The following is a 19,423-nucleotide window of genomic DNA, read 5'->3' on the forward strand; positions in this document are numbered from 1 at the left end:
TGGTTCTCAACTGGGCAATTTTGCTTGTCAGGGAACAGTGGTAGTGTCTAGAGACATTTTTTTTGTTGCCACAACCTGAGTGGAGGGCGTGGGGCGTGCTACTGACATCTAATGGGTACAGACCAGGGATGTTGCTGAACACCCTACAATGCACAGGACAGTACCTCCTCCCACCCTGCCTTAGTCATCTAGTGCTGCTATAACAGAAATACCACAAGTGGATGGCTTTAACAAAGAGAAATTTATTTTCTCACAGCCTAGCAGGCTAGAAGTTCAAATTCAGGGCATCGGCTCCAGGGGAGGACTTTCTCTCTCTCTGTCGGCTCTGGAGGAACATCCTTGTCATCAATCTTCCCCTGTTGAGGAGCTTCTTAGGTACAGGGACCCCAGGTTCAAAGACCCTGCTCTGCTTCTGGTGCTGCTCCCTTACCTTTTCTTTTTATCTCTTTTGAGATAAAAGGTGGTGTAGGCCACACCCCTGGGAAACTCCCTTTACTTAGGATCGGGGATGTGACCTGGGTAAGGCTGGTGTTACAATCCCACCCTAATCCTCTTTAACATAAAATTATAATCACAAAATGGAAGACAGTCACACAATTTGGCCTAACCAAGTTAACACATTGTTAGGGGACAAAATTTAATCCATGACTTATCCCCAGCCCCCAACAAAGAAGTGTTTGGCCCAACATGTCAGTAGTGCCAAGGCTGAGAAACCCTGGGCTAGAGCTAGCTTCACCTAAACACAACGGGCCAGAAAGTACACTTTCATGATGCTCTTAAGGAGGAAGAATGAAGTCCTGGTCGCTCAGTGGATAAGTGCTTGGCTGCAAACCAAAAGGCCACTCTGCAGGAGAAAGATGTGGCAGTTTGCTTCTGCAAAGATTTCAGCCTTGGAAACCTTATGGGGCAGTTCTACTCTGTCCCATAGGATTGCTATGACTTGGAATCATCTTGACGGCAGTGGATTTTTTAGGCAATGGGTAACACATAATGAAGCATATGTATATATATAATGTCCCAACTGTAATATAAAGGAGAAGTGAAAGACATGTTTATAAGTATTTGTATTTATTTATTTATAATGTAAGTATTTGTAATAAAACAATACCCAATAATAAATTTGGTTTTTTTTTTTTGCTGTTGTAAAAAGAACCTGAATTATTTGGCAAATAACAGTAATGACCACCATATATCCTCAGACCTAAAAGCTCTATGAAGGTCCTTCAGAACATGTCCATGTTGGAAGATGACTATTGCTTTGACCAAAGGCAAACCGAACCTGTTGCTATCGAGTTGATTTCAACTGAGGGGTCTTGTAATACGGTCACTTCCCCATTGAGGGAAGAGGCACCCTCTGATCACTGCTCTTCCTTGTCAGTCTCTCTGGATCAGCACCGTGCAAAATAAGTACATTGCAGGCCACATATGTAATTTAAAATTTTCTAGTAGTCGCGTTAAAAAAAAGTAAAAGGAAACAGATGAAATTAATTTTAATGATATAAATTATCAAACTCAATATATCTAAAACATTCTCACTTCAACATGTAGTCAGTGAACAAAATTATTGAGATACTTTACATTCTATTTTTTTACGCTATGTTTTTGAAATCTGGTGTGTATTTTATACTTCTAGTGTGTCTCAATTCAGACTGGCCACACTTCAAGTGCCCGGTTGCCACTTGGTGTGGCTAGTGGTTACATTATTGGATGGTGCCACTCTGGAGGTTCCTGGGACTCTGAGAGTGTACACTGCTGAAATCCAGAGTTGATATGTTCTGAGAGTAGGACATTGCCTCCAGGAATTTCTGTCCTGGACTTCCAAAAGTGGTCTGTGTGCGTTCTAGGAATGAAGAGGGACTGGTGTTCGTTGTAGTCTGTGCCATCTGACCTCCTTTTCTGTTTTTCATTGGCAGGTGCCTCGTCTGCAGACATGGAACCCAGCTATGGGGGCGGTCTCTTTGACATGGTGAAAGGAGGTGCAGGAAGGCTCTTTAGTAATCTAAAGGACAACTTGAAAGACACCCTGAAAGACACATCTTCTAGAGTTATACAATCTGTTACCAGGTATGTGCATTCTTTGCAGTTCAGCAGATGGAGCTCCGTGCTCCCAAAAGATCTGGTTACCTTCAACTGCTCGTCTGGCTCAAAAGTTGTCACTTTTGTGATGTAATTACATGGGAGCTGTGACCATACATCTGGTTGGCTGCAGCATGTCATGTAGCCATAAAGTTGAATTCTTTAGAAGTTACAGGTGCAGCTGAGAGAGCTCATTGGAGTACAGAGGTTGCCATCACAGGCTTTAGAATCAGATACCCTAGGTTCTAATGTGATGTCTATGAATTAGAATCAACCCAATAGCACACAACAACAACAACAATGTGGTATCTGTTTTGTTAGCCATGTGACCAATGGCAAGTTAATTAACCTCTCTGAGCTTTACTCTTATGCTCTGATAGGATTTGTCTTCGAGTGAGTGTGAGGTTAGATGAGATAATATAAAGCAATCAGAAGAAGCAATATTCATGAACTGTAATCACAGCAAAATTTTGGTTTTGTATCCTACCATCCTTTTAACATTTATTTAGGGGGAGGCATTCTCTACCCTTTTACCAAATGAAAATTCTGGCAAACGGGCCACATGAATTCTTTTTTATTTATAGTATTAGAAAATTCTATGTAATTTTAAGTTAAAATTAAGCAATCTTAAATCAGAAATTAAAATATCCAATCCAATATATTAATCCATATTTTAGTCTTTATGGAAAGGTAAAAAATTATCCTGTGCCTTTAATTCCCAGCTAGCGCCTCGTAGGCAGAAAAAGCGTGTCCTCTGTTCTTTTTCATTCACTTCTTTCCCTACTCCTTAGCTGCTCACACTTCTGGGAGATTTCCATGAAGGCAGAGAGGGCGGAACAATGTGTTAATAAATAAGCAATGTTTTCTGTTCTGAGATTGATTCTGTTGATGAGGTGACATCTAAAGCGAGCATGGGAATGCACCTGTGGCTGTGGTAGATTTACCTCCCTGAGGACGAGGGCTGTCTTTTCCCAACGATCCTTGGCAGAGAGATGAGCTTCAGGGGAGTCAAAATATGGCACAGTGGTGAAGAGCCACAGCTGCCAACCAAAGGGTTGGCAGTCCGAATCCTCAGCCGCTCCTTAGAAACCCTACAGGGCAGTTCTACTCTCTCCTATAGGGTTGCTATGAGTCAGAATTGACTCGACGGCAAAGGGTGTGGGATTTTTTTTTTGGGTGGAACATAATTAACACAAGTTATGATGTACAGGTGTTTAAGGCAGAGAAATTTTGGCATGCTTGAATCATGTTAATGAATGACCTCCCTTTCTTGCTTTTAGCTACACGAAGGGAGATTTAGACTTTACTTATGTTACTTCAAGAATTATTGGTAAGTTTCTCATATTTATTAATTACTCCATAGCTCAGCTGTAAATTGATGCCCATAGTGACAGCAGACCTGTTTAACCTCTTTTCTTTCTGTGTGACCCCTCCTAGTGATGTCCTTTCCTCTGGACAGTGTTGACATAGGATTCAGGAATCAGGTTGATGACATCCGAAGCTTCTTGGATTCCAGACACCTTGACCACTACACAGTGTACAATCTGTCACCCAAGTCTTATCGAACTGCTAAGTTTCACAGCAGGGTAAGGAATTTTAGCCCTGCGATCACAGTATTGAAGACATCACAGGGTACTTTCCACCTTAAGAGTTAGCCTCAAAGCATTAGGTACATGATGCTGAAAAGCTATAAACTCTGGACACTTCTGTCCACAAAATATTTATTAGGCTGTTACGAGATATTCTGAAGATTTTCCTGGGATGAAGATATATTCAAGAAAGTTTGTCGATAAAATCAGGACAATTAATACTATCTAATTTGGGGCTTTAATCAGTTGGTTTCTGGCTGCTCAGTTGTTAGGGCACAATTCACGTTGCTTATGAGGCTCAATTAGAGATTGAACGGCTAGGTAGGGCACTTGGCTAACCTTATGCTGTATCACTAGTTATGCCTTTGTTGTTGTTAGCTGCCATCAACTCAAATCCTGACTTACGAAGACCCCAAGTACGACAGAAGGAAATGCTGCCTGGTTCTGTGCCATCCCCATGATCTGTTGCAGATTGGACCATTGTGATCCATAGGGTTTTCATTGACTGATTTTTGGAAGTAGATCTCCAGGCCTTTCTTCCTAGCCTAGCTTAGTCTGGAAGCTGTGCTGTCTTAGTCAGTTCAGCATCATAGCAACATATAAACCGTCCTACCACTGGTTGGGGTCGTGAGGGTGGTGGCTGCGTTTCAGGTGCATTGGCCAGGAATCAAACCAGGGTCTTAAACCTGGAAGGTGAGAATTCTACCACTGAACCACAAGTGTCCTTCCTTGTTGCTAGTTGGACGTCAAGATGAGACAGTGTGGTTAGATCAGTATGGACACACCAGTGTTAATGGAACTATATTTTGGACATTCAGTAAAGGTGCGTCTTTTGTAAGTGAAGGGTACTACTTGAACAGTGTTCGTATTGTAGATTTGTTACTATTTCTAATAATAATAATAGAGCAGCAGCCAGTGTTTATAGAGCATTTACACTGTGTCAGGAGCTTTACATGCAATATCTGATTTAATTCTTTCACCAGTTCTCTGAGTTAGGTGCAGAAACTGAGGCACAGACAGATAAGTTAACTTGCCCAAGATCGCACAACTAGTAAGTGGCCTAAGGCTGGTGTTTTCAGCCATTGTCCTGGGCTGACAGTATTACTTGGAAAAGCTGGACTACCCATTTAAGGAGCTTTTTGAACTAGACAGAATTATTCTCGTTTCAGGGTGGTTAAAGAGCTGTGAGAGCTAGCCAGGTTTGAATCTGAGTCGAGCTTGATATTTCTGGCCACCAAATTCTTGATTTACTCACAGAAATAAGGCTTTTTCTCTCTCAAGAACATCTTCAAATAATTTGGACGTTGCCCTTAGGTATGACTGGGTTTTGCAACCACATCTGGGTCTATCAAGAAAGAGAAAGCGTTTTCTACACATGAATCCTTTAAATTAAAAGTAAAACTTGATTTCAAATATGCAAAATGATAGCTGATGCCCATGCCTTGTGTCTGGGGTCTAAGCTTTACGTCTTTGATGTGGGAGCACATTTCACTCCAAATTCTAGTTGCCACAGGTCATCTCTGGGCTCAGTTTCCATACTGTAAAAACCACAAGAGGATTGATCTCTGTGCTTTCTAAGACCCCTTCCTGCTCTAATGTTCAGTAAAATAAGGGATAGATCTGTTTTCTCAGAGTGTTCCTAGAATAATCAAGATGTACCCAGTGGTTCTTAAACTTTAGAATTCATCGTAATCACTTGAAGGGCTTGTTAAATACAGGTTGCTGGGCTCCAGCCCCATGTTTCTGATTCAGTAGGACAAGGCTGGGACCCAAAAAAACCAAACCCATTGACGTTGAGTTGATTCCAACTCATAGTGACCCTGTAGGACAGAGTAGAACTGCCCCATAGGGTTTCTAAGGCTGTAAATCTCTAAGGAAGCAGACTGCCACATCTTTCTCCCAAGGAGCGGCTGGTGGGTTCAACCCTTCAGAGCTTTCAGTTAGCAACCAAGCGCTTTAAGCACTGTGCCACAAGGGCTCCTAAAATTGGGACAAGAATTTACATTTCTTTGAAGCTTCCAGGTGCTGCTGCCCTGGGGACCTCCTTTAAGGAATTCTGATGTAAATATTCTGAACCAATTTAGTCTAAATTGCCATTTTATAATGGAGATTTTAAATGCAGCTCTTTAAAATCCCCTATAATAAACTATTCTTTCAACTCTTATTTCATCCATTACCTAATTTAGAGTAAGCGAATTAACATCAAACAGAAACAGGGTAGGTATTGTGTTTCTAACTGTGATGCAAATTCTTTTGAATTGATTTTTCTTGTGTGGAGACTCAGTCAATACCATAATTTTCATAAGTGAGGGAACATGGAACATCCTGCATAATAGTTCATAGAAGTGTTATTTGATCTTGAAAGATCGATGATATTCTGAAACATTTCCCCCCAAAATTAAATAAAAATATATTATAGAAGTAGTCATACATATGGAGATGTCTTTCTGTGTAATACAGCCCCAACTTATGACACATTCGAGTTGTGATGAATGGCACTTAACCATCGTTCTTTTTTTTTTTTTTGGTAAATCTCGTTGTTAGTAACATGTACTACATACAGTGTTGCAATGTGTAATTTGTTGATGTTATCATTCTCAGATATAACGTGTCCAAATTCCAAAGACAAATGAAGATCGGATTTATAAAGATTCTGATAATGAAGGCAATAATAATGAAAACAAACAAAAAAATGAAGCATTCGACTTCAGAACTGACTTTAGGTGGAGTAGTATCTTTACACTGCAAAGATACTGCTCCATCAAAAGTATCTTTACTCTGTAAAGACATCTTTAAAGGAAGATATCTATAATGCAATAATATAATTAATCTATAATGCAATAAAGATTTTGTGACCTGACTTATTCTCCAGAGGAACCTGGAATTAGATATTGTACCCTGGGCTGCTCTCACTTGTTCCGGGAGAGCAGGGAGCATGTTTATTTTATTTGCTGCCTGGAACAGTGCCTGGCATGGCTAGTAAATGTCTTTCAAAAGGATGAATGTGCCAAGAATTATTAGACAATGTAGATATAACAAATATTTTGTTCTTGTTCTCAAGGCACTTAAGCCTAGTTCAGTGAGAACCCAGGACGTTGTAAAGGCAAGCACACATAGTATTTACAGTACCTGATGAGGGAGATTAGTGAAGGGAGATGACAGTGGGAACTGGGCCTTAAGGCACAAGTAGGACTTGTGTAGGTGAAAGTAGAGGGGCTCTTTCTTGTCCATCAAACTGTACAATGTGCCTTAGGAGGCTCTTCATGAACTGGCCTCTGCTTGTGCTTTAGCTTCGTCTTTCACTGCTCTCCATCGCCCAAACACCCTGAGAGCCCATCAGGAGAGCTAGTGTGAATGCGTGTGCATGCTTGCACGTACTCAAAGATGCATGCTTGTACCTGTGCATGTAGTCACATACCGTCTCTTTGCATGAACTGCTCCCTCTCCCTAAAAAGTCAACCATACCAACCCTAGCTCCACCACTTCATTATTAGGCTAAAAATGGAGATAGAACATAAATATTTTGTTCTTGTCTCAAGACACTTAAAAGGGTAATTTCCACTTGCTGCAAGCTTTTCCAGTTTTATCCCCTAAAACACAGGGTTGTAGTACATTTTTAGTGCCTCCTAGGATAGTCCTAGAACTTGGCAGAGTGGAACTGGACCTTCTGACCAGGCTCCTTCAACCCTTGCATTTCAGGAAGACAGTCCCAAAGTCTTAGTATTTTCATCTTAAACCAGGAAAACCAAACCCAGTGCCGTCAAGTCAATTCCAACTTATAGCGACCCTATAGTTTCATCTTAGCTCTGTTTTTTGACCTGGCTGTATCTCTTTTCATGGGCATTAGTGGTTCAGTGGTGGAATTCTCACTTTCCAGGCAGGAAACCTGGGTTCCATTCTCCACCAGTGTACCTCACCTGTCTGTCAGTGGAGGTTTATGTATCGCTATGATGCTGAACACGTTTCAGCAGAGTCCTCAGACTATGATGGACTAGGAACAAAGGCCTGGTGATTTACTTCTGAGAATCAGCCATTGATTTCAATCCTGTGAACCACAGCAGTCAGATCCACAACTGATCATGGGAATGGCACAGGACTGGGCAGTGTTTTGTTCCACTGTGCATGCTGTTGCAGTAAGTCGGGGCAGAGTTGATGCAGCTAACAGCAACAACACATCTCTCTTCAGGCCCCTAGTCCTTTCTCTTTCTAGCGCTAACACTGTGAATTGGTTTGTATCTCATTGTTGCTTTTCTTAGAAAATGTTTCTTAGTTCTCAGTTTCTAGTCCCTGAGGACTAGAACCATTTTTTCCTACTTTCAGTTTAGGTTAGCAATTAAACCTCATTTTAAAAAATGTAGATAGGAAGAGTCTTCCATAAATACTAGTGTTGGAGGACCAAACATGGGACTGATTTTATTTCCACACTCACAAGAGGTCACCTCTGTCTGTGTCTACACTCACAGCAGCCTAACTCTGTCCATGTTACAGGAGTCCAGGTCTGTCTGTGTCGTATATCTCTGTGCCTTGAAACCTGAACTCATTCACTTTACATTTTGATTATGTGAATGTTTGTGTGTTTGGGGGCATGGCAGATGGTGGCAGAGACAAGCTGTTTTCTGGGAAGATTTTACTTTGCTAAGGTAAATTGGCCTAGCAGCGCTTATGAAAATATCTTGTGGAGGAAGAGCACGGTTAGCAAACGAACGTATAAGAAGCATGTTATTTGCCCCCAAGTGAGTTCTATCGATAGCGACTCTATGTACAATAGAAAGAAACACTGCCCAGTCTTGAGCCATCCTCACAATCATTGCTATGTTTGAGCCCATTTTTGCAACCGCTGTGTCACTCCATCTTTTTTGCTCTGCCTGTAATTTACCAAGCATAATGTCTTTCTTCAGGGCCTGGTCCCTCCTGATAACATGTCCAAAGTATGTAGGATGAAGACCCCCCACCCTTGCTTCTAAGGAGCATCCTGGCTATACCTCTTCCAAGACAGATTTGTTTGTTTTTTTCTGGCAGTCGATGGTATATTCAGTATTCTTTGCCAACTGCATAATTCAAGTGCATCAGTTTTTCTTTGATTTTCCTTATTCATTGTCCAGCTTTTGCATGCATATGAGGTGATTGAAAATACCATGGCTTGGTCAGGTGCACCTAGTCTTCAAAGTGACATCTTTGCTTTTTAACACTTTAGAGGCCTTTTGCACCATATTTGCCTAATACAATGCATCATTTGATTTCTTGACTGCTGCTTCCGTGGGTGTTGATTATGGATCCAAGTAAAATGAAATCCTTGACAACTTCAGTGTTTTCTCAGTTTATTTTGATTTTGCTTATTGGTCCAGTTGTGAGAATTTTTTTTTCTTTATGTTGAGGTGTAATCCATGCTGAAGGCTGTGGTCTTTGATCTTCATAAGTACTTCAAGCTCTCTTGGCTTTTAGCAAGCAAGATTGTGTTATCTGCATTTTGCAGGTTGTTAATGAGTCTTCCTTCAATCCTGATGCCATGTTCTTCATATAGTCCAGCTTCTCAGCTTATTTGCTCAGCCTACAGATTGAATAAGTATGATGAAAGGATATAGCCCTGAAGCACAGCTTTCCTGATTTTGAACCACGCAGTATCCCCTTGTTCTGTTTGAACGACTGCCTTTTGACCTATGCACAGATTCCTCATGAGCACAAGTAAGTGTTCTGGAATTCCATTCTCTGCAATGTTATCCGTAATTTGTTATGATCCACCCAGTCGAATGCCTTTGCATAGTCAGTAAACACAGAAAAACATTTTACTGGTATTCTCTGCTTTCAGCCAAGATCCATCTGATATCAAGCAGGGATATCTCTCATTTCACATCCTCTCCTGAATCTAGCTTGAACTTCTGGCAGTTCCCTGTACGGCTGCAACCGTTTTTAAATTATGTTCAGCAAAATTTAACTTGTATGTGATATTAATGATATTGTTTGATAATTTCCACATTCTGTTGAATCACCTTTTTTTGGAACGGGCACAAATATGGATCTCTTCAGTCGGCTAGCCAGGCAGCTGTCTTCCAGATTGCTTCACATAGACAAGTGAGTGCTTCCAGTGTTGTGTCCATTTCTTGAGATAACAAATACCTCATTCGGCATTCTTTTAATTCCTGGAGCTTTGTTTTTCACCATTGCCTTCAGTGCAGCTTGGACTTCTTCCTTCAGCACTATCAGTTCTTGATTATATGCTACCTCCTGAAATGGTTGAATGTCAACCAATTCTTTTTGGTACAGTGACTCTATGTATATCTTCTTTTGATGCTTCCTGCATTGTTAAAGCAAAAGGAATAAATGATCAAGTACAAGAACTGAACAGAAGGTTTCAAAGGGCAGCTTGAGAAGACAAAGGAAAGTATTATAATGACATGTGCAGAGATCTGGAGATAGAAAACCAAAAGGGAAGAACATGCTTGGCGTTTCTCAAGCTGAAAGAACGGAGGAAACAATCTAGCCTCTAGTTGCAATAGTGAAGGATTCTATGGGGAAAATATTAAATGATGCAGGAAGCATCAAAAGAAGATGGAAGGAATACACAGAGCCATCATACCAAAAAGAACTAGTTGATGTTCAACCATTTCAAGAGATGGCATGCGATCAGGAACCGATGGTACCAAAGGAAGAAATCCAAGCTGCTCTGAGGGCATTGGCGAAAAACAAGGCTCCAGGAATTGATGGAATATCAATTGAGATGTTTCAACAAACAGATGCAGCGCTGGAGGTGCTCACTCATCTATGCCAAGAAATATGGAAGACAGCTACCTGGCCAACCAACTGGAAGAGGTCCATATTTATGCTCATTCCCAAGAAAGGTGATCCAACTGAATGCAGAAATTATAGAACAGTATCATTAATATCACATGCAAGCAAAATTTCGCTGAAAACCATTCAAAAATGGCTGCAGTAGTATATCCACAGGGAACTGCTAGAAATTCAGGCTGGTTTCAGAAGAGGACGTGGAACCAGGGATATCATTGCTGATGTCCGATGGATCCTGGCTGAAAGCAGAGAATACCAGAAGGGTGTTTACCTGTGTTTTGTTGACTATGCAAAGGCATTTGACTGTGAATCATAACATTGCAAAGAATGGGAATTCCAGAACACTTTAATTGTGCTCATGAGGAACCTTTACATAGATCAAGAGGCAGTTAGTGTTCAGACAGAACAAGGGGATACTGAATGGTTTAAAGTCAGGAAAGGTATGCGTAGGGATTGTATCCTTTCACCATACCTATTCAATCTGTATGCTGAGCAAATAATTCGAGAAGCTGGACTATATGAAGAAGAACGGGGCATCAGGATTGAAGGAAGACTCATTAACAACCTGCATTATGCAGATGACACAACCTTGCTTGCTGAAAGTGAAGAGGGCTGGAAGCACTTACTAATGAAGATCAGAGACCACAGCCTTCGGTATGGATTACACCTCAACATAAAGAAAACAAAAATTGTGACAACTGGGCCAATAAGCCATATCATGATAAATGGAGAAAAGATTGAGATTGTCAAGGATTTCATTTTACTTGGATCCACAACCAACAACCATGGAAGCAGCAGTCAAGAAATCAAAAGACACATTGCATTGGGTAGATCTGCTGCAAAGGACCTCTTTAAAGTGTTGAAAAGCAAAGATGTCACCTTGAAGACTAAGGTGCGCCTGACCCAAGCCATGATATTTTCAATCACATCATATGCATGTGAAAGCTAGATAATGAATAAGGAAGACTGAAGAAGAATTGACACTTTTGAATTGTGGTATTGGCAAAGAATGTTGAAGATACCATGGACTGCCAAAACAACGAACAAATCTATCTTGGAAGAAGTGCAACCAGAATGCTCCTTAGAAGCAAAGATGGCGAGACTGCATCTTACATACTTTGGACATTTTGTCAGGACGGATCAGTCCCTGGAGAAGGACAGCATGCCTGGCAAAGTACAAGATCAGTGGAAAAGAGGAAGACCCTCAACGAGGTGGATTGATACAGTGGCTGCAACAACGAGCTCAAGCATAACAATGATTGTGAGGATGGTGCAGGACTGGGCAGTGTTTCGTTCTGTTGTGCACAGGGCCACTGTGAGTCGGAACTAACTGGACGGCACCTAAGATCAACAACTACAAAGTGCTGTGTTCAATCTTTTGCCCATAGAATTCTTTAATATTGCAACCCGAAGCTTGAATTTTTTCCATCACTTCTTTCAGCTTGAGAAATGCTGAGCTTGTTGTTTCCTTTTTGTTTTCTAACTCCAGGTCTTTGCATATTTAAGTATAATACTTTGTTTGCTCGAGGTGCCCTTTGAAATCTTCTATTTAGCTTTTACTTCATCGTTTCTTTTGCTGTAGCTACTGTATGTTCAAGAGCAAGTTTCAGAGTCTCTTCTGATATCCATTTTGGTCTCTTCCTTCTTTCCTGTCTTTTTAATGACCTCTTGCTTTTTTCATGTGTGATATCCTTGATGTCATTCTACAACTTCTCTAGTCTTCAGTTATTAGTGTTTGGTGTGTCAAATCTATTCTTGAGATGGTCTCTGAATTCAGGTGGGATATACTCAAGGTCAAACTTTGGCTTTCGTGGACTTGTTTTCATTTTCTTTATATATGTATTATATATACCTAAATCTATATTTATTTATATTAATAAGTATGTATTCACATTTGTATATATTTGTTCTATGTATACAACTATTTGCCAGTTCAACAATTTTTACATGTATAGTTGTTATACATGTATAATTCGGTGACATTGATTACATTCATCATGCTGTGCAGCCATTATCACTAGCCTTTCCTCAATTATTTCACCACCATTAATAGACACTCAGTGCTCCTGAGCAATAAATCCTCCTTTCCCTCTTTCCCACTCCTGGTAACCACTAATAAGCTTTGGTCTCTGTACATGTGTCTATTTCATATGAGTGGTATAGTATAATACTTGTCTTTATTTAGCTCAGCATAATGTTTTCAAGGTTCATCCGTGTTACAGCATGAATCAGGATTTCATTTATCTTTATGGCTGAGTAATTTCCCATTGTATGTATTATCCATTCATCTGTTGATGGACATTTGTTTCCACCTTTTGGCAATTGTGAATAGTGCTGGTTTCTGTTCGTGTTCAGGTTTCTGTTTGAGTTCTTGATTTCAACTCTTTTGGGTGTACTATATCAAAGGCCCAACTGGGTCTTTTAGAATCTTCCATGATGTTGATGATTTCTAAACCATGTAATCTTGTAGAATTTTTCCCTGTTTTGTTGAAACTTGTTTTTTGAAAGAGATGTTATCAACTTGGGCTTCTTAAAGGGCTCACGATTATTGGGAAGTCGACCTTTTATTTTCCCTTCCAGAGTTCACCAGAGAGGTTGCTGTAGCTCCCTGTTGCTTCTGATTTGGTTTCCTGATTGGGGAGGGAGGACGGCTGTAGACAGTGTCTTTACAGCCGGTATTTCCAACTCTGCTTCAGCAACCACGCGTCAGTGTCAGGACAGGAAAATTGGTGTAGGAAAAAATCACTAGCTGGGGAGCCAGAGGACCAGGGAGTGTACTGGCAATTCCGCACATTCTAGTTCCGTGGCCTTTGGTGAACTGAATGTCTTAACCTTGGTAAAATACAGCCATGACTTGAAGCCATAACTACCACACAGATGCAAGATGAAATTCCAGTTAGTAATCAGTCTTCAGACAGCATGGTCTACTGGAAAGTACGCGGTATTTTTTAATTGTTTTTTTTTTGAGGTGAAATTCACATAATATACATGAAATTTAAGCTTTTAAAAAATACCTTAGATTCGCATCTCAACTCTGCCTTTTCCTGGGCAGGGCACATCACCTCTTCTGAGCCTCCTGTCGAAAGTGGGGAATGACAATAAGAGTACCTATTTCACAAGTACTCTCAGAAGACTTTTATTGTATGTTTGTTGTAAGGGTTAAATTTAATAACGGTGTCTTAGAGGAAGCATTCAGTAAGTGGTAGCCAGTATCAACACTGATAATAATAAAATGCAACAATAAATGATTGACTGAAGTACTTCTGTCCTCTAAAAGCATAGCAGATTCTTAGAACACCAGACTATGGCACTTCAGTTTGATTCTCCATAGCACCTTTTACTATTGTGCTCAGCAAACGGGCTGCTTCTGCCATTCAGATTATCTCCTGCTTGGGGAAATGGAGAGGTGAAAACTGGAATGGCATCCAGCCCTGGCTGTTTTGGCGTCTTTCCCCACTGGGTGGTATCATGGCAGCCTTGTAATCCATATGGCGTTCTCTGATGCTCAGTGACTCCAGGAGGTGTTCAGACAGAATGAAGATGGCTTGTGAAGTGTCACATACCGAGGACTGTGCTTATCGCATGAAGCTGTGAACCCCAGAGAGCTGCAAAAATAGCTTGCTGTGATTGAATTTCTTCTTTTTTTTTGCCTTAATGTTTTTTTCGCCCTTTTAGACAGAGTACATGCCTTTAAAAAAAATTCTAATTGTATGTTTGCTTAATGGTGTGTAATTATATATCAAGTAAATATATAATTATGGAGTACTTTAAATTAATATTATTTACTTGATTGGTTTAATGATTCTGAAGCTATTAGCCTATTGTGCTGAGGACAACTTATCCAATTTTTAGCTGAGAAGCATTTAAATAATTGACATTTGGCGTGTGTGTGTGGGGGTAACATACCATTTAAAAAACGTTATTTAAAAAATTATTGCCTGAGAAAACAAGTTTCTTATACTTTCATACTATTGCAATCTGAAAAACAATGAAATCTTTTCACCTGTTTCTTGTTCAAGATACTGCACATGTCAACGAATGTTATTATAAAGAGTGCCAGATGGGGTTCATTTCTCAGCACCAACCTTATGACCAGCACATGGATACTGGGCACTGTGTTAATGAAGAGATTATGGTCTCTCTTCTCATGGAGCTCATTGTCTACTGGGGAGACAAACTGTTAATTTGAATATAACTTGAGAATAAAGCTAGCATTTATTGTGTTTACAATATGCTGCCTAATTCTCACAAGGATCATATAATGCTGGTCTGCACTTCACACACACAGAATCCAGGCTTTGAGATTAAGATTTAAGGTTGATCAGGTAATCAGTGGAGAGAGCCAAGGTGAAAACCCAGCCTGTGACCTTAATCAAGTTGCTAGTGATAAAAGCTTCAATAGATAGATGTAAATGGACTAGTGCTTGGGTACAAAGACCAGTAAGCCTTTCTGCGTGGGGGTGTTAGAGAAATTATCAGAGACAACAGAGCACTTGAACTTGGGTTTTGAAGGATAAGTAAGAGCTTACCAAGGGATGAAGAGAAGAAAAAACATTGCAGACAAGGAACAGCTTGTGTAAACTTATATTTTGTAGTTCCTCTGAAAGCAAAATTTATCTTCCCAATTATTCTTTTTTAAAAAACCAACAATTCTGTGGGGACCGTGGTCTCAGGGAACATCTAGCTCAATTGGCATAACAGAGTTGATAAGAAAATGTTCTACGTTCTACTTTGGTGAGTAGTGTCTGGGCTCTTAAAAGCCTGTGAGTGGCCATCTAGGACACTCCACTGGTCTCACCCCTTCAGGAGCAAGGAAGAATGGAGAAAACTAAAGACACAAGGGAAAAATTAGTCCAAAGGACTAATCGACCGCATCTACCACAGCCTCTGTCAGACTGAGTCCAGTATAACCAGATGGTCCCTGACTACCACTACTGACTGCTCTGACAGGAATCACAATAGGGGTCCTGGACAGAGCTGGAGAAAAGTATACAACAGAATTCTAACTCAAAAAGAAAGACCAGACTTGCTGGCCTGACACAGACTGGAGAAACCCTGAGAGTATGGCCCCCAGACACCCTTTCAGCTCAGTAATGAGGCTATTCTTGGGGTTCACCCTTCAGCCAAAGATTGAACAGGCCCATGGAACAAAATGAGACTAAATGGCTGCACAAGCCCTGGGGCAGGGACTGGAAGGCAGGAGGGAACAGGAAAACTAGTAATAGGGAATCCAGGGTTGAGAAGGGAGAGTGTTGACATGTCATGGGGTTGTTAACCAGTGTCACAGAACAATGTGTGTACTAACTGTCTGATGAGAAACTAGTTTGTTCTGTAAACCTTCATCTACAGTTCAATTAAGAAAAAACAAAAATAAACCCTATGGACAGTCCTCCCCCCCCCAAAAAAAACCAATACCAATAATTCATTTTCATTCCTTCAGAATATATTAATGGGGAGTCTGTTTGTGAGTAAGGAATGAACCAGAAATGCCTCTGAACCGTGTTAAGTAAAAAAGGGAAGCTGTTACGGAGTTTAAATCAACAGAGGCCCAGCACTGGGCCACCCTGGATTGTTTGGTAGCTATGTCAAGCATTCAAACTACTTTGTTTGGTAAACCACACCTGTCATTTCCAAAGGTATAAGAAAATGAGTATCCTGGAAGATTCTTTGCTACCACCCCACAATCATCTTGTAGAAAAATAGTTACAAATTAATCAAAAAGAATGAACTTTTTTTTGGCAGCCTTGGAGAGAGACCTCCACAAGTTTGCTTTCATATGTCAGTTCGACAGAGTCCACAGATAATTTCCCTTTTATATTTTGATGATTTATTATTTGGTTACTGGAAAAGGGCCAATCAAAGAGATTCCTCCTGCCTCCCTTTTCCTACTGTCAAACGTAAGGAATTTGAGACCTTTGGGAATCCCTGGTGGTGCAGTGGTTAAGAGCTTGGCTACTAATCAAAAGGTCAGGAGTTTGAATCTACCAGCTGCTTCTTGGAAACCCTATGGTGCAGTACTACTTTATCCTATAGGGTTGCTATGAGTCAAAATTGACTCGATGGCAACGGTTTTGGTTTTTTTTGGTTTGGGTTTCTTAGGCCAATGGTGGTAGTGTTGCAGAGCACTTTTTATTTTTTTTAATTTTTATTGTGCTTTAAGTGAAAGTTTACAAATTAAGTCAGTCTCTCACACAAAAACTTATACACACCTTGCTACATACTCCCAATTGCTCTCCCCCTAATGAGACAGCCCATTCCCTCCCTCTTCTCTCTCTTTTCGTGTCCGTTTCTCCAGCTTCTAACCCCCTCTACCCTCTCATCTCCCCTCCAGGGAGGAGATGCCAACATAGTCTCAAGTGTCCACCTGAGCCAAGAAGCTCACTCCTCATCAGCATCCCTCTCCAACCCATTATCCAGTCCAATCCATATCTGAAGAGTTGGCTTTGGGAATAGTTCCTGTCCTGGACCAACAGAAGGTCTGGGGGCCATGACCACCGGGGTCCTTCAGTCTCAGTCAGACCGTTAAGTCTGGTCTTTTTACGAGAATTTGGGGTCTGCATCCCACTGCTCTCCTGCTTCCTCAGGGGTTCTGTGTTGCGTTCCCTATCAGGGCAGTCATTAATTGTAGCTGGGCACCATCTAGCTCTTCTGGTCTCAGGCTGATGTAGTCTCTGGCTTATGTGGCCCTTTCTTTCTCTTGGGCTCATAATTACCTTGTGTCCTTGGTGTTCTTCATTCTCCTTTGATCCAGGTGGGTTGAGACCAATTGATGCATTTTAGATGGACGCTTGCTAGCGTTTAAGACCCCAGATGCCTCTCTCTAAGGTGGGATGCAGAATGTTTTCTTAATAGATTTTATAATGCCAATTGACTTAACTGTCTGCTGAAACCATGGTTCCCAAACCCCTGCCCTGCAGAGCATTTTCTGATGACGCCATCCATATAAAACCGTTCTTTCTCCAGAACTCTCTGCTCAGTAAATGGTGCCTCCTTTCATTGAGCTCTTCAAGATTGAAACCTGGTAGTCATCCTTGTCCCTTCCCCCAACTTTCTCTTAAGTACACCCCTCCACACACACGTATTGCCACCACATACTCAATCTCTGATTCTTGTGTACAGGTATTCCACCTCCTACTTATCTCTTAAATCTCTCTAGTCTTTTTTTACCCCAGAGCCACTTAATTAATCTAAGCCACCATCACCTTTTGTTTAGACCCCTCAGCAGCCTCCTAACTGGTCTTCCTGACTTTAGTCTCATGTTATTCACATCCACCGTCCATACTGGAGGTTCAGAGATCTTTGGAAAATGCAGACCTGAGAGTCACTCTCTTTCTTAACCCTTTTGTGCCTGGCAGTACATATAGCGACCATGAACTTTTTCAGCTTCGAGGTTTATTGGGAAGGTTCTGTACCACTGACAGTGCATGTTGCTGCAAGGCAGGGGCCTTTATGACTGTTTAAAACCAAAGAAACGACATGTGCTGCAAATTATTAATTTTTACAGGGTTTCGTATGAGGTGTCTAAATATTTGATAGGAAAAATAGAAATTTTGAAAATTTTAATTTCGTTGGCACTGGGTTTTTTTTACACATATGTACCAATAAATTGTGGTGGATACTCTGGGGTAATTAGTGGTACTTCATATATTCCACTGAACACTTAGGGTAGGCTGGTGGGAGGGGGCAAGAAAAAAAAAATCCATAGTAAAAAAAAATCAAACCCATTGCCATTGAGTTGATTCCAACTCATAGCAACCCTATAGGACAGAGTAGGACTGCCCCATAGGGTTTCCAAGGAGCAGCTGGTGGATCCGAACTGCCGACCTTTTGGTCAGCAGCTGAGCTCTTAACCACTGCACCACCAGAACTCCAAATCTGTATTACCTACCAACCATTCAGGTACACTCAAGGATTCAGCATGCTTCCATTAATGAAAACACACAGTGTCAACAAAATACTCAGACAGAGAATACTTGGGTCACCAAAGGGTTAAATGCTTCTCCCAGTTCCTTACAAGATACAAGGCCTTGTATGATCCGGCCCTTCAGTTCTACACTCTTGCCATACTGGGTTTCATTCATTTTTTTCAGACATAGCTTTATCTGATCTCAGGGCTTTGCACTGGCAGTTACTTAATAAAGTAATAGTGTTAATAATAATAGCAACATTTATTGAGCACTCTCTGTGTGCAGACACTAAGCATATCCCTTTAAGTTCATTGTCATTTAATATCCACTACAGTGGGAGGAAGGGAGGTATCATTTGCTGTATTTTGTGAAGAAAGTCTTAGGTCACAGACTTTGCCCGAGTCCAAGCTTTCCATATGATTTTAATTAAATTAATAAGTACCTAGTCGATTGGGTTTCATGCCTCGTATTTTTCAAGCAAATGATCATTTTAACCAGTGTGCTGTTGTAGCACAGTGACAGGATTTGTAATCAGAAGAGCTGGGTTGCAGTGACCAGTAGTTTATCTTTGGACAAAATAACCTTTGACAGTCAGCTTTCTCATCTGCAAAATGGGGATAATATTAATGTCTGTCTTATGTAATTGTATGGATCAGAGTCAAGCAGATCCCTGGAACATAGTCAATACTCTGCAATTTACTAAGTAATATGTGAAATGAATGAATATACATGCCCCCATAGAGGGACCTCCATTAAAAGAGAAAGAAAGAAGAGCTGTACACAAACCTGCTTGACTGTGCAGTATGTTTCATATTACCACAAGAACTGAGATAAAATTAGAGCTGATGCAGGATATATAAGGTCACACTATAATTAAACATCTAGTAGGCAGGTCAAACCATTTTATAGTTAATAGAAATTAAGTTCTGTGTAACCTCAGAGAATTTTTAAAAACCCATATGCTCAGTTTAAATGGTGTCGCTTAATTTAAAATGTATTCCAAAATGGGTTTTCCACATTTATTGAAACAATCTTTTAATTAAAAATTTGCAGTATTAAACAAGTCGA

At 40.6% G+C, this 19,423-nt stretch overlaps 1 protein-coding gene across 2 annotated transcripts in view; it reads left to right on the forward strand.

The window, feature by feature from the left end:
• Positions 1 to 19,423, forward strand: part of DNAJC6 (DnaJ heat shock protein family (Hsp40) member C6) — a 185,555-nt gene that overhangs the window by 131,773 nt on the left and 34,359 nt on the right. For both annotated transcript variants that reach the window (XM_049879500.1, XM_049879501.1), the window contains exons 2-4: positions 1,914 to 2,064; positions 3,357 to 3,406; positions 3,514 to 3,662. In XM_049879500.1, coding sequence (XP_049735457.1) covers positions 1,914 to 2,064; positions 3,357 to 3,406; positions 3,514 to 3,662 — 350 coding nt within the window. The remainder of the gene's footprint in view (positions 1 to 1,913; positions 2,065 to 3,356; positions 3,407 to 3,513; positions 3,663 to 19,423) is intronic.

Source organism: Elephas maximus, chromosome 3, assembly GCF_024166365.1.
Source record: "Elephas maximus indicus isolate mEleMax1 chromosome 3, mEleMax1 primary haplotype, whole genome shotgun sequence".
NCBI classification, from domain to species: domain Eukaryota; kingdom Metazoa; phylum Chordata; class Mammalia; order Proboscidea; family Elephantidae; genus Elephas; species Elephas maximus.